General features: G+C 43.8%; 1 protein-coding gene across 1 annotated transcript in view; it reads left to right on the top strand.

Moving 5' to 3' along the window:
- Positions 1-16590, top strand: part of CKAP5 (cytoskeleton associated protein 5) — a 4315141-nt gene that overhangs the window by 215255 nt on the left and 4083296 nt on the right. The window contains exon 2 of the mRNA XM_044084803.1: positions 13268-13412. Within this exon, the coding sequence (XP_043940738.1) occupies positions 13356-13412 (57 nt within the window). The 5' untranslated portion in view covers positions 13268-13355. The remainder of the gene's footprint in view (positions 1-13267; positions 13413-16590) is intronic.

Genomic DNA, 16590 nt, shown 5'->3' with positions numbered 1-16590 from the left:
AAACTGGATCCTCATGTGTTTCAAAAGTTGACAGTGTTATGGGGGACTCCAGACATAGATCTGTTCTCTTCTCCACTAAATTACCAGTTGCCAAAGTTTTGCACAAAAATGTTTCATCCCACAGCTTGGAAGGTGGATGCTCTATCATTCAGTTGGAGCAATCTTCATGTCTATGCCTTTCCACCTCTGCCTCTCATTCCCAAGGTACTCCTGAAGGCCAGAATAGACAAGCCATCCATGATTCTGATAGCGCCAGATTGGCCTCGACAGCACTGGTACCCACTACTGAGGAGTTTAGTATGGGAGCCTCCATGGCCTCTGCCTTTGATTCCGCATCTTTTGTCTCAGGAGGGCAATCACTTTCTCAATGTCAAGATTCAGTCTCTGCATCTCACAGCCTGGCATATTCTGTTTGACCTTGGAGGGTCTCAGCTTCCACAACAAGTTTTGAATGTTATTTTGGAGGCCAGAAGGCCTAGTACAAGGAAAGTTTACGCAGATAAATGGAGGAGATTTTTTCTTTGGAGCAAAGCAAAGGACTTTGATGTTTCCAAGCCTGATTTAAGTGTTTCTCTTCAATATCTTACTGAGTTATTGGACAAGGGTTTGTCTTTCTCCTCGATAAAGGTTCATGCTGCAGCCATTTCTGCTCACTATGACTGTGACCCTCCTTTATTTTCCCATCCTTTGTTTAAGCAATTTCTTAGAGGGGCAAAGAACATAAGGCCCCCACGTAGAGCTCCTACTCCTGCTTGGGATCTCAATTTTGTGTTGGAAAAACTTACTCTACAACCTTTTGAGCCTGCAGCTACTGCCGAGTTAAAGTATTTATCATGGAAGACTGCTTTTTTGTTGGCCATTACCTCTGCAAGAAGGGTTTCTGAATTACAGGCCCTTATGGCAGTGGAACCTTTCCTGATTTTTCATAAGGATAGGGTATCCTTCCTTTATGCCTAAAGTGGTTTCTAGTGTGGCCTTGAACCAAACTATTCATTTGCCTACTTTTTATGCAAACCCCCAAAATAAAGGGGAGAAGATTTTGCATACTTTGGATATTCACAGACAGTTGCGTTATTATTTGAGCAGAACCAAGGGGTTCAGGCAGTCTCAGCAGTTGTTGGTTTCTTTTGCTTTGGGTTCTCGGGGGAAACCTGTTTCAAAACAAACTATTTCTAAATGGATTGGGTTTTGTATTTCTTTCTGTTATTCCCATCATGGTAAGGAGGTTCCGGCTGGAATCAGACCTCATTCCACTAGAGCTACTGCCACTTCTACTGCCTTTCTAAGGGGGGTAGCTACGAAAGATATTTTGGAAGCTGCCACTTGGAGTTCAGTACATACTTTTTCCAAGCATTACCACCTTCCTCTTTATTCTAAGTCTAGGGCTGGATTTGCCTCTGCAATATTACAGGGCATTTTAGCAGCCCCTAATGCTTTGATTTGGCCATCCTCCCTTTACCTCTGCTTTGGGATTCTACCCATAAGTAAGGACTGCAGCAATGTGAGATGAAGAACATAGTACAGTTTTGTACCTACCATAAATGTAGATGTTCGAAGATCCACATTGCTGCAGTCCAATTTACCCTCCCTCCTTCCCCTCTGTAGTTTGGCATGGTAATATGGTTTGGGTGATGGTTGTTGTTGGGCATGTTTTTGGGAGGTAGGTATCCTGTTTTTGGGCTGTGGCCTTTCTTTTTAGGGCCTTCTGACATCTGGGGCAAGAAAAGACTGCGGATATGACGTCGGTCATGCGCTTTCATACCCTGACGCTCTGATGTCAGATCTGAGCGCCCATGACCGACGTCAGCCTAATACTTTGGTATTCGGGCTGACCGTGGACAGCGGACTACCCATAAGTAAGGACTGCAGCAATGTGGATCTTCGAACATCTACATTTATGGTAGGTACAAAACTGTACTTTTTCTGCACTTCTCTTTGGCTTATCTACTGCACCCAGGGTGTTCACAAAAGTGTCTAGCTCCAGTCGTTGCATTTTGCAGGCAGAGAAATATTCATGTTTACCCATACTTGAACGATTGCCTGATTTCAGGCAGAGAGTCCGGGCTTGCTATTAAAAAGCTGGCATTTGTAAAGAGACTTCTAACCTCTCTGGGGTACACAATCAATGAGAAGAAATCACACCTATTACCCTGCCAACAGATTGTATTCCTGGGAGCATGCTTGAACACAACTTCCCAGATGGCATTCCTCACGCCAGAGAAACATGTTTGACAACCTAATTCAAAACTGTTGGCCACAAAAACCCAGCTATCTGCAAAGAAAATCCTGCAAGCCTTGTGGTTCATGGCCTCTTGCATTCTGTTAATTCCATATGCAAGACTGCATATGAGGAAACTTCAATTGTATCTAAAAAGTTTATGGTGTCAACTTTCTCAGGACCTGGAAACAATGATTCATATCATTCTTTGTCTAAGGGCAGAGTTCCTCTGGTGGGCAGAGGCCTGCTACCACAACAAGGAACTCCATTTCACTCTACCCACTGCTGCCCAAACCCTAGCAGACTCATCAGACTACTCATGACGGCTCACATAGCAGGGCAGTTCATTCAGAGCAAATGGAACCCAGAACAGATGCACCTGCATATCAATCAAAAAGAAATGTTAGCTGTACAGAATGCTCGGACAGCCTTCAAGGACCACATTCTTTCAGGACAATTATTAGCAAAGACTGACAACACCACTGTTATGTGCTAAATAAACAAAGCAGGGGGGTACCCATTCTTACCCCTTTGCAGACTAACCTTGGCTCTATGGAAGTCAGCCTTGAGCTACTAAGTGCATCTACAGGCTCAATTCCTGCCAGGAGAACTAAATACGTTGACGGACAAACTAAGCAGAAATCTCATGGACCCACACGAGTGGAAACTGGAACCAGAGATTTTCAACATGTTGATAACAAATGGGGGATCCCGGATATAGACCTGTTTGCCTCCCCCAGAACTACCAATTGGACAAATTATGCACAAGGACTCCTCACAAACAAGCTTAGAAAGTGGATGCTCTGTCCTTCAGCTGGAAAAATCTATCAGTTTGACTTTCCTCCTCTCGCTGCCCTCTCCAAAGTGCTACTAAAGATCAAACAGAACAAACCAAGGATAATACTGATTGCACTAGACTGCCCACACCAACACTGGTACTTCCTCTTGCGCAGTGTGTTGCAGCTGGCCCCATGGCACCTACCTCAGACCCCTACCCTGCTGTCTCAGCAGGAGAGCCAGATTCTGTACCCTCAGCTGCAAATCCTGAACCTGGCAGCCTGGCTAATTACCTAAACTCCCCGTTACCATTCCTCCATAAACAAGTGTTGGATGTCATTTTGGAGGCAAGGAAGCCTAGTACTAGAAAATCTTATGCTGAAAAATGGAAAAGATTCTGTGCCTGGAACCAAACTCAAGGGATGGCCAGTGTAGCACCCAATTTACCTCAGATTCTTCAATACTTAACCGAGATGCTTCTCAAGGGCCTTTCCTTTTCCTCCATCAAAATTCACGCCTCAGCCATTTCAGCTCATTACAACACAGAACCACCCCTCTTTTCTCACCCACTACTCAAGCAGTTCCTCAGAGGGGCCAAAAACCTAAGACCACCCAGGATAGCCCCAACTCCAGCCTGGGACCTTTACTTTGTATTGGAAAAACTCACACTTCCTCCTTTTGAGCCAGCTGCAAGTGCAGAGTTAAAATGCCTCTCTTGGAAAACTGCTTTCCTGTTAGTAATCACTTTAGCAAGAAGGGTATCTGAATTACAGGCCCTTATGGCAGTGGAGCCTTTCATCATCTTTCATGTGGACAGGGTGTCCCTCAGGACCAATACCTCTTTCATGCCCAAGGTGGGTATCCAGTGTGGCTCTTAATCAGTCCATTCATTTGCCAACCTTCTTTTCTAATCCACAGAACAAAGGGGAATGGATGCTGCACTCAGATGTGCACAGACAACTTAGATTTTACTTGGACCGGACTAAACCTCAAAGGAAATCTGAACTGCTGGTGCATTTGCGGCAGGGGCAGAGGGGGAAGGCTATTTCAAAGCAAGCCATTTCTAAATGGATAGGCCATTGCATTCATTTCTGCTATGTGCACCATGGAAAACCTATCCCACAGGGGATTAGACCCCATTCAACCAGGGCTGCATCTACTTCTACAGCCTTTCTCAGCAGTGTCCCTACCAGAGACATCCTAGAAGCTGTTACCTGGAGTTCTGTACATACTTTCACCAAGCATTATCATTAGCCAATTTTCTCTAAATCCAGAGCTGGGTTTGCCACTGCAGTCTTGCAGGGCGTTATAGATGGTCTTAATGCCATCTAAATTCTTCCTCCCATCCTTAGCTTTGGGAATCTACTCAAATGTGATCACTGCAGCGGTGAAACACTAAGAACGTAGTACAGTTGTGTACACTTACCATAAATGTAGATGTTCGAGTGTATTCACTGTTGCAGTCCTGGTTACCCTCCCTCCAGCCCCCTGACTTCTTTTGGGTATGCCTCTACTCTCCTTTACTATGCTTAAAAGCTTTTTGGTGTATTTGTTTTTTTGTTGGAGGTATAACTTTGTGTGTATTTATATATGTATGTATATGTGTGTAATGTGTGTATGTGTATGTGTATGTGTATGTGTATGTGTGTGTGTGTGTGTGTGTATGTGTGTGTGTATGTGTGTGTGTATGTGTGTGTATGTGTGTGTGTATGTGTGTGTGTATGTGTGTGTATGTGTGTGTGTATGTATATATATATATATAATGTGTGTGTGTGTGTATATATATATATATATGTGTGTGTAGATATATATGTATGTGTGTGTGTATATATATATATATATATATATATATATATGTATATGTGTGTGTATATATATGTGTGTGTGTGTATATATATATATATATATATATATATATATATGTATATGTGTGTATATATATATATTTATATATATTAATGTATATGTGTATATATATATATATATATATATATATATATATATATATATATATATATATATATATATATATATATTAATGTATATGTATGTGTATTAATTGCTTCCCATTAGGGGGACACCTGACATCTGGAGCAAGAAAAACTGTTGTATTGGCATTTGCTGCATACTTTATAACCCTGATTACCTGACGTCACAGAAGATGACTGCAACTGGCGCAGGACCCAAGAGTTTGATAATCAGGCTGACTGAGGGCTACTGCAAGCAGATAACCCAAATGTGATGACTGCAACAGTAACGCACTGTAAAATCTACATTTATGGTAAGTGTACACAACTGTACTTTTTTTTTTTTTTTTTTTTCCTTAATGCTTGGACTCCATCCTAGTTCAGCAAGAGTTGTGGACTTTAGGGGGAACTTGGAGGGGGTCTTAGTTAGCCATGATGTGATAAGTGGTCTTTTTAATAAGTGTGATGTGGAGTTTCAGTTTTTTTTTTTTTTTTTTTTTTCTTTTTTTTTAACACTTGCAGTGATTTTGTTGTTTTAAGGTGGGCTTGAATGTATAGGAGATAGCCCCCCACCTTCCTTACCTAGGGTATGTTCCTTGCATGCATGCATTTTTTGGCTTTTGGAACTTGATGTCTTTTTGAGATGGCTGAATTGTAAGCCAGAATCATCTGGATGAACTACACGTAGTTGCGGATTTCAGATGGAGTAATGTTTTTGGGATCTGACCTTAAGGGTTGATGCTTGTGTAGGTCTCTGTTCAAAATTGTCTGCTTGCACTGAGGTTGGTTCTTTGGAAATAGCACTGTTTATGGATGTAACATTTGCTCAAGGTTTAGATATGGCGGTTCCTTTGTTCGTGACTAGAATCCCCCCCCTACATTGGTCAGTTGTGTCTTGGCAAACGTGTACCTTTATAGCCTAGTTAGTTCTTCCCTAACCTGGCAAAAGACATCAGGTGAACAAGAACCATACTTAGCAGTCATAACATTGTAGAAGGTTAGTTTATGCTTATAAAAAGCTTTTTATTGGGTGGCAGGAGTGATGGATGGGCCTTTTAATGCCATACTTGTGTGCTTCACTCACTCATTTGTGCTTGGCTGTGTATTTTATATATCAGTGTTTGGTTGGCTTAATTGCTGTCCTTTGCCAAGCTGTGCATTTAAAGCTCAGCTGTGTGGTATGACTTAACTGGTTCTTAAATCCTGTGATTGGTGAGACAGTCAGCTGTGTACCTCCATTCATGCATGGCTGGGTCATTTAGTGCCTTGGCCGCTGGTGTTTTCGGGTGTTGAAAGACTATATTTTTCCATCACCGGGTCAGTTTGATACCCTTATCTCCAACAGGAAGATTAATTTCTCATCTAGTTGCATTTGTCTTGCCTTCTCAGTTGGATAGAAATTTGGCAGAGACCCCTTCATATTCAAGCTGCAGCAATAGCTCATTTTACTTTATGCCAGAGAATGAATTTGACTGCTAAAGAACTGTCCATGTCTACTTGTAGATGGAGTGGTGTGCATTTAGCTCAAAAATTCAAAGTATTTTGCCAGCTGTATTAAAGATCAAATGCGTACGTTTTGACAATTGGATGGGTTAGTAATTAAGATCTCTGCCTCACAGCACCAGGGCTTCAGTCCTGACTTAGCTGTATGGAGTGCTGCATGTTTTGTTTTACTGGGTACTGTTTTTCTGTTATCCATAGATAAGCTGGCTGATTAGCTACTTTGTAGCCATTAAGTATGGTTTTTGGAAGATGGGAGCGTACATGTTCACAGCCGTGCACTCAACTGGTCATGGTTGTGTCTGGAATGTTGTGGATTTTTCCAGTGGTGACCTGAAGTGATGCTGATTCTGACTGGGAAATTTGGCCATAGCACCAGGGCATTTCTACTCTTAAATCAAAGTGGGCATACCAGAAGTGGTGAAGGGTGGGGCTAACTGAAAAGTAAGTTGATGCTGAGTTTGTGTATAAAGATGGTATAAAATCTAATGTGTATCCAGGTTAATGTGTACTGTAAAGCATGTCAACTACTTTAATGTGCTATAGGCTCATTTAACGTACTCTTTATTTTGTCTCTGACTCAGTAAGTTGGAACCTTGGTGTACATCTTCCAAGGAAGGCAAACTTGAGTGCAGCACCCACTTAAGTTGCACTGCAGTGTCAGTAATAAAAAGCACTCTGTGGGAAGAGAGTATTCAGCTTTATGATCAGTGTCCAAGAAGTGGTGCTACCTTTTAAGCTTTTTAAGCTGCTAACACGATTTGTATGTAGTACTGCATTTGTGTCAACAGGGTGACACAACCTCGATTAGACTTGGAGTTTGGTACTCCGTATCAAATATTTTTGATTCCAGCTTTGTTTCAGACTTAACATTGGATGTTCGTGTAACACTGCTGCAGTCATTACACTTAGGTTATCCTGCTGTCAGGTGGTCCCGCAGTCGGCCTGAGTTCCAAAGTCTTGCTCCGGTGTCGGTTGCTGTCGCTTCTTCCTTGACGTCAGTGCGCCAGGGGTATATATGATGCATCCAACACCATTTTCTTCAGTCTTTCTTGCTGCGCGGTGCCCGAAGCAGAAGCAGTTCGTAAGTGCCGGTCGGCCAACTCCTGAGATTTTTTAAGTCATATTTCAGATCTGAAGTATTCAATAAAGCTAGGTACCCTGTTGGGGAAACTTTTTTCTTGCCTCAAACCGATGTCAGAAAAAGTTAATAATTGTATTTCTTGTGGGAAGCAAATATCTCCTAAGAACTTCCACTCCTATTGTATTCCATGCCTAGGCCCTGATCACGACGTCACTAGTTGTCGGTTTTGTGCTAGATTTAACAAACGCACTATAAAAAGACATTTTGATTTTGCTTTGCACTACTTAGGCTGAAGGTTCAATTATACGATGCCATTGGATCAGCCGACTACCTCAATACCGAAAAAGCGCAAAGACAAGGTCGAACAAAAAAATTCTAGGGTAAGCCGACCGCCCCAGTTCCAGGGAAGAATAGACACCCCAGGTTCCGCAGCCCGCAGGCCGACATCCTCCGCTTCCGACTCCGACAGGTACTGGGCCTCTGAGGAGCTCAACCTCCTCGGCCTGGGTCTGGAGCCGCTGGTCTGAGGGTCTGGAGCCGCTGAGGTTCAGACCAGCTTCTGAGGGTGTTGCCTTTGTTGTTGTCTTTAATGTTGTTCTCATTAAAGAGACAAAGAAACAATTAACAAATTAACAAATTGCGCCTAAGATGCCTAAGAAACCCATGCTTAAAAGAAGATTAACAAAATGATCCTAATACCATTTTACATCCTCTCCTGAGAAATCCAGGAGTTCCCTTCAGGATGAGACTCAGGATTCCATTTCACTCCTCTGGGTTTCCATTTCCTCTCCCAGGGGTCTCTCTACCCCCTCTGAGAGACTCAGATGCTGAAGAATCTATCCTTCAGCCTCTCCTGAGGGATTCCCTTTTGAAACTTTTTACCACTTTATGAGGAGCTTTCCAATGGGAAAGGCCAGGATTACAGGAGAACAAGAACTCAAAGATTTCCCTCTTATTGCCTCACACAGGCCCCTGGCTATTCGGCTGTGGCTAGCCTTATATAGATGATGATTTGTCTGAATCAGTTCATCCTCCTGACTCTTCTCCTGCTCAGCCAAGCCAGATAGCAGCCAGAGAATCTCTGTCTCTCATCTCTTTTCTTTTCAAAAGTTTCTCCTGTGATCCAGAAACTATTTCCAGAAACCCAAAGGGAAAGGGGCAATAGGCAATTGCAGTACCCTCTGACAAAGGTTCCAGAGTTTTGGATTAGATGGGAAGAAAGTGTACCTTCTGCAACTTTACTTCTGCAGCTTCTAAATAAATTGCTCTTCACATTTTTTTTAAGTACCAACAATATTTGATGGCTCAGTTAAAACAGAAAAATGCTTGCAAGCACAGAACCGGATTGTAAAGAAATGCAGGATTTATTGCATGCAGTCGAACAGGTGGGAAAACATACTCTGCAATGTGGTTTTGATTCTTTAGAGGCCTCTTGTAGAGCTGCAGTTAAAGGTTCTGTGATTCGAAGACATGCTTGATTAAAGGAACAAAGTTTACCTGATCATGTTAAGGCAAAATTATTGGATGCTCCTTTACAGCATTGATACTTTGTTTGGTGTTAAGGCAGAAGAGGTGTTAAAGAAAATGGAGGATAAAGCTAAATCTATGTAAATAGTCAAGGATTTCTTACAGGTACAGCCACCTCGGTTTAGCAGAAATTGGCCGACAAAGAATTGGTCCTTTCCAGTATCAGACAGGCCACAGAGAGACAGATAGACGCCCAAGAGGCAGATCTCAACCCCAAGGCTCAAATAGACGACGACAGTGGGGCACCTCAACCCCAAGAGGTGGCACCTCAACCCCAAGAGTTGGTGAGGACAAGTCCCAACCTTGCAGGAAACCGGCACAATGACTTTCCCCTTCGTATGCCAAGCATGTCCCTTTTGGAAGCCCCCTTAGGGGGAATACTAGCACTTTTTTCTCAAAACTGGCAAACAATCACCCAAGACAAATGGGTCCTGAATATTGTGTCTCAAGGCTACAGATTCCACATTCATACTGTAACAAGGCTAAAAGGAATGCCAGACCTGCCACAAAATCAATGGGCAGAGGCACAAAAACAAATTTCAGCCCTCATGGACATGAGAGCTATTCAGAAAGTACCGCAACAGGAACAAGGACAAGGTTTTTACTAGACTCTTCCTGGTCCCCAGAAAGGACAAGGCCTGGAGGCCCATACTAGACCTTCAATTCTGAATACTTACCTGGAAATTCCAAACTTCAAAATGTTGACATTAAAGCAGCTTCTACCCATGCTGGGCAAGAAGGCTTGGCTTGTCACTCTGGACCTCAGAGGCATACCTGCATGTCCCTATCGGACATAATTGCAGAAGATACCTCGGGTTCAAAGCTGGTACAATGCACTACCAATTCTCTGCACTGCCCTTTGGCTTATCTACTTCGCCCAGGGTCTTCACAAAGTGCCTGGCACCAGTAATTGCATTTTGCAGACAAAAAGGAATTCAAAATTTATCCATACCTGGACGACTGCCTCATTCAAGCAGAGACAAAGGACATTATTCTACACCATCTGGCGTTTGTAAAAATGTTGCTAATTTCTCTAGGGTACACAGTAAACGAAAAGAAGTCAAAACTAGTGCCCTCGCAACAGATTATATTTTTGGGTGCCAGTTTAAATACTACGGCCCCGGATGGCTTACCTCACGCCAAACAAACAAGTTCAACTAACTCAATATTTTCAATTGCTGGCAAGAAAGTCCCATCTCCCTGCAAGAAAAATTCTGCAGGCCCTGGGATTCATTGCATCCTGCATACGACTAGTACCATATGCCAGACTGCATATGAGGAAATTACAGTGGTACCTGAAAAGTGTTTGGACTCAACACTCACAGTTTAGAAGCAGTAATACCAATGATTCCCTGCCTACAACAGGAGTTTCGATGGTGGACAGAGGCATGTCACCTAAACGAGGGTCAGCCTTTTACCCAACCCACAGCCAGGCAAACTCTTAACAACAGATGCTTCGGATTACGCCTGGGGGAGCACACATGACAGGAAAATGCATTCAGGGCAAGTGGACCACAGACCAGATGCATCTTCACATCAATCAAAAAGAGACGGCTGTTCAAAATGCCCTAACAGCTTTCAAGGACCTTCTACATCCAGGACAGTTACTACTAAAGACAAACAACACCACAATAATGTGGTACATAAGCAAGGGGGCACTCATTCTTATCCCCTATGCAGGCAAGCCATGACCTTGTGGAACACGGCTCTAACGTAACAAGTTCACCTGCAAGCACAATTCCTGCCAGGAAAGAAAAATACTCTGGCAGACTATCTAAGCAGAAATATCATGGACTCACGAATGGAAATTGAATCCACAAATCTTCAGCATGTTAACACAAAAGTGGGGATGCCCAGACCTAGATCTTTTTGCCTCCCCACTGAATTGCCAACTACAAAAATTCTGCACAAGGACTGATCACAAACAAGCATGGAAAGTGGATGCTCTTCTGTTCAGCTGGAAAAACCTAAACGTTGATGCCTTCCCGCCACTGCCTCTACTTTCAAAGGTACTCCTAAAAGCCAGACAAGAAAAAACAGAGATGATCCTGATTGCTCCAGACTGGCCACGCCAGCACTGGTACCCTATCTTAAGGAACTTGGCTCAAGGCCCACCATGGTTTTTGCCTCAAATTCCACACCTTCTGACTCAACAAAACAATCCGATCCTGCACGGTCAGCTCAAAACCCTAAACCTGGCTGCATGGCAGATACATTAGTCAGACAGCACCCCTCTCTAAAGCTGTTATGGATGTCATTTTTGAGGCCAGGAGGCCTAGCACCAGGAAAGCTTACTCAGAAAAATGGAAGAGATTCTGCGCCTGGAACCAGACTCAAAGCCTTGACCCTCTTGTGCCAAACATTCCACAGATTTTGCAATACTTAACTGCAATGCTGGACAGAGGCCTATCCTTATCAATTAAGATCCATGCCTCTGCCATTTCAGCACATTACAACACGGATCCTCCTTTATTCTCTCATCCCTTGCTAAAGCAGTACTTCAGAGGGGCTGAAAACATACGACCGCCCCGGAAAGCACCAACACCAACTTGGGACCTCAATTAAGTTTTGGAAAAACTGACCCACCATTTGAGCCAGCCAATACAGCCGATTATAAAATTTTTATCATGGAAAACAGCTCTGCTCCTGGCAGTAACTTCAGCACGAAGAGTCTCAGAGCTACAGGCATTAATGGTAGTGGAACCTTTTATAATTTTTCATCAGGACAGGGTATCTTTAAGGACAAACACCACCTTTATGCCAAGGGTGGTATCTAGTGTGGCTCTTAACCAAACTATCCACTTGCCAACTTTTTATCCAAGCCCCCAGAATAAAGGGGGGAAACTTCTGCATTCTTTGGACATACACAGGCAGCTCCGCTTCTACTTGGACAAAACAAAGGCTTTCAGGAAGACTGAGCAACTGTTTGTAGCATATGCTGCAGGATCACAGGGCAAGGCTATCTCAAAGCAGACTATTTCCAAATGGGTAGGACACTGTATTCGGTACTTCTACACACATCATGGAAAATCAGTCCCAAGTAACATTAGGCCACATTCCACCAGGGCAACAGCCAGTTCAACAGCCTTTCTCAGAGGAGTACCTACCAAGGAAATTTTGGAGGCTGCAACTTTGAGTTCAGTGCACACCTTTACCAAGCATTACCACCTGCGTCTCTACTCTAAATCCAGAGCAGGATTTGCCAGTGCAGTTCTGCAGGGCCTCATAGCCAATCCTAACTCTTTTTATAGACCAGCCACCCAACCTCAGCTTTGGGATTCTACCCAAGTGTAATGACTGCAGTAGTGTAACACGAACATAGTACAGTTTTGTACCTACCATAAATGTAGATGTTCGAGTGTTCACACTGCTGCAGTCCAGGTTACCCTCCCTCCAGCCCCTTTGAACTAGCTGGACTTAACTATACCTTTCTATTCTATACAACCTTTGGGGTGTATTTGCTGGTAACTGAAGGTATTGTTTTTATTGTATATTTTTGATTAGCAGTATGTATTGCCTACCTACCTGGGGGCACCTGACATCCGGGGCAAGAAAAAGTGAAGAAAATGGCGTTGGATGCATCATATATACCCCTGGTGCACTGACGTCAGGGAAGAAGCGACAGCAACCGATGCCGGACCAAGACTTTGGAACTCAGGCAGACTGCGGGACTGCCTGACGGCAGGATAACCCAAGTGTAATGACTGCAGCAGTGTGAATACTCTAACGTCTACATTTATGGTAGGTACAAAACTGTACTTTCTTGAGTAGCCCTCTAATCACATTTCTTGGGTGGTTTACTGCTTGGTATTCTGGCTGGTCTTGGACACATCAAGGAGGACCCCAGATTCTTGCCATGTAGTTTGCTGAATGGGGGAACAGTCCTTGATTTAAGGTACTATATGACTTCGTTGCTCAAACATTTTGCATTTTTACTTTCTATGTAGACACATTGTTTTGTAGCAGGAAGTGTGCTTTTTATAGTGTTTTAGGACAACTAACATTAGAAAATTATGCTTTCATGTAGTTGGTGTGTGACATTGCATATGCTGAGAAAGTACAGACTTGTGAAATAAGGCGCATTGTTATAAAGCACATGAACCAGTTGTAGGACCTGTCGAAGTAGTGTGCTCACATAGTCGTACTGCGAGTAAATGTTTGCATCATTTTAATTGTGCACGTCTTGTTTTCCAGAAACAAAGGGTGGCCCTGTTGCTGTTCAAGTTATTTCCATCTTCTGTAGGATTTGTACAGCAGCAAGTCTTTTGCTACTAGCCAAACAATGGGGGATGACAGTGAATGGATGAAACTGCCCATAGATCAGAAATGTGAGCATAAGGTGAGTGACATATATGATGCCTTTATAGCATATTATTTTGCTGAAAGGGAAGTTGATTATGTATAATTTTGTACCGCAATTTTTTTTAGCATAGATAAGCTTGTAGAAGTCTGTTTTGATCAGAGTGTTGCAGGTGGCATAAACTTGCTGATGTTCTTCGTGTTTCACTGTTGCAGTCATAACTGTAGGGTACTCCCGCCGGCAGGCAGCCCGAGGTCGGCCAGAATATCAAAGTCTGGGTCTGGCGTCGGCTGTTCAGCTAGAACCCTGACGTCAGAGCGCACTGGTATAAGGCTGACAGCCGACGCCATCTTCTCCAGTCTTTCTTGCCATGCGGTACAAAGCAGTTCGCTAGTTGTTGGTTGGCGTTTTCAAGACAACGTGGTGTGATTGTCGTCGGTCAGACGTTTTCTACTTCTCTTCTCAAAGCTAAGTACCCCGTTGGGGAAACCTTTTTCTTGCTCCTCCGATGTCAGAAAAAGTTAATAATTGTGTATCGTGTGGAAAACAAATACCTCATAAAGATTTCCACTTTTACTGTCTACCTTGCTTAGGCCCTGACCACGACGTTTCTTGTCGGTTCTGTGCCAGGTTTAATTCTCGCGCTATCAAGCGTAGGTACGATTGGGCCTTGAATTACTTCAGTAGACTATTTAATTATAGGATGTCGTCGGATACTTTACAGACTACCGGATTACAAAAGAAGCGCAAAGACAAGGACAGGCCTCCGAGGTCCAAACAGGATACTTTGCAGCCGGAGCCAGCTTCGGGTTCGGCGGTAGTCAGTGAGGCGCTTTTGCAGCCCCTGTCGTCCGCCACTTCAGAACCGATGGCCGACACGGGCTCACATGGTGAGCCAACTAGGCCCAGTAATTTGTCTGCTGCAGGACCTTCGGACGTCGCTCCTTCAGATGGGTCCGGAACCGCTGTGCAGGTACCGGCTTCTGAGGGGGTCTTCAGGCCTTCACACATTACTATTTCCACAAAGGCAAAAGCCAAGTCAGACTCCTGTTAAACCCAGACTTTCTGCTCAAGCTTCGGATTCAGCTCCTAAGACTCTGAAGCAATTACTTCGGATGGCTGAGGATTTATTAACTATGATTAGGGGCTCTCACCCTCCTCCTGAGAATAGGCCTAGACAGGATATCCCTTATGATTCCTCTGATCAGGCTTCTGTATCTTCTGTTTCTTCCTCTGATCAGGATTACTCCTTTCCTCCTTATGAGGATTCGGATGCAGAGGATTCTGTTCCCTCTGCCTCTCCCACTGAAGATTTTTCTTTTGGGGAGACCTTGCATGAGATGAGGGAGCATTTTCATTGGGAAGGTCAGGATTATTCTGCTTCCAAAAAGAGACTCAGGGAATTTCTTCTCCCTCAGCACAGGCCTTTAGCTATTCCTCCTGTACTTGACATTGTGGATGATGCCTTCTCTGAAGCTAACTTGAATCCTGATTCCATGCCGCCTGCTCCTTCTAAGCCTGATAGATTTTACAGGGTCCCTGATTCCCATCAATTGTTATTCAAGAACCCTTCGGCTGATCCTGAAACTATTTTGCAGGGTTCCAAGGCTGCTAAGGCCGCCTCATCTAAGAATCGTATACCCTCTGAAAAGGATTCTCGTACCTTGGATAGGTGGGACAAAAAGGTTTGTACTTCAGCTACCCTTTCTATTAGAGCTTTAATTTGCCAGCTAGATGCCCCTGTTCAGCATGATGTCTTATTTGGGTCTAAGGCTGAGGAGGTTATTAAAAAGATGGAAGAAAAAGCCAAGTCTATGCAGACTGTAAAAGATTTCTTGCAAGTACAGCCTCCTAGATTTTCCAGAAATTGGCCCTCCAAAAATTGGTCTTTTCCCACCTCTGACAGGCCTCAAAGGGGAAGATAAAGACGACTCCAGAGGTCGGTCTCAGGCTCAGGCCTCTTACAGATCTAGACAGTGGACTGCTTCTTCACCTAGAAGGGGAGAAGACAGATCTCAAACCCAAAGAAAGCAGACTCAATGACTCCCTCTGTTGGGCTTCAGGTCCTCCTTTCCTGGATGCCCCTCTCGGAGGAAAACTTTCTCTCTTTTTACCAAAATTGGACTCTCATTACTCAGGACAAATGGGTGTTAGACGTGATTTTGAAAGGTTACAGATTCCACTTTCACACTCTGCCAAGGCCTTCCGGCTGGCCAGATCTGCCAAAACATCAATGGACAGAGGCCTTAAATCAAGTGGACGCTTTATTAGCCTTAAGAGCCATAGAACCTGTTCCACCTTTAGAGGTGGGGAAAGGTTTTTACTCAAGACTTTTTCTGGTCCCAAGAAAACAACACTCCTGGAGACCTATTCTGGACCTCTCAATATTAAACACCTTTTTGGAAATTCCAAAATTCAGAATGCTGACACTTCAACTTCTTCCAATGCTCTCACAAGATGCTTGGATGGTAACATTGGACTTAAGAGGTTTACTTACATGTCCCCATAAGGCTTCAATGCAGAAAGTACCTCAGATTCAAAGCAGGCTCGAGACGCTTCCAATTCTCTGTACTGCCATTTGGCTTGTCTACTGCGCCCAGAGTTTTTACCAAATGCCTGGCTCCAGTAGTAGCTTACTGCAGACTTCAGGGAATTCAGATTTACCCCTAACTGGACTACTGTCTAATTCAGGCAGACAGCAAAGACCTTTTACTTCAACACCTGCATTTTGTTCAACGTCTTCTCCTACTACTGGGATTCTCAGTGAACACAAAAAAGTCACATTTGATTCCTTCTCAACGAATGACCTTCTTGGGAGCTCTTTTGGACACAAGTTTACAGAAGGCCTTCCTTACTCCAGAAAAACAGTTACAGCTGGCTTCAATTTTCAAGACCTTGGCAGCATTGACTCAGCTCACTGCAAGGAAATTCCTGCAGGCTCTGGGCTACATGGCCTCTTGCATCCTGTTGATTCCCAATGCGAGGCTTCACATGAGGAAACTTCAATGGTACCTAAAGAGTGTATGGTCTCAACATTGCCACAGTCTGGATACAATGATTCCACTGATTCCCTGCCTCCAGAAGGAATTCCTTTGGTGGTCCAGGGCGTGTGCTTTGAACAAAGGCAAGCCCTTTCGTCTACCTCAACCTTCTCAGATCATAACCACGGACGCCTCGGATTATGCATGGGGAGCTCATTTTCTAGACAAATGCCAAC

Source organism: Protopterus annectens, chromosome 9.part0, assembly GCF_019279795.1.
Source record: "Protopterus annectens isolate FY-2018-M chromosome 9.part0, PAN1.0, whole genome shotgun sequence".
Lineage (NCBI taxonomy): Eukaryota > Metazoa > Chordata > Ceratodontiformes > Protopteridae > Protopterus > Protopterus annectens.
The sequence above is the reverse complement of the archived record's forward strand: the minus strand, read 5'-3'. Positions and strand labels throughout refer to the sequence as shown.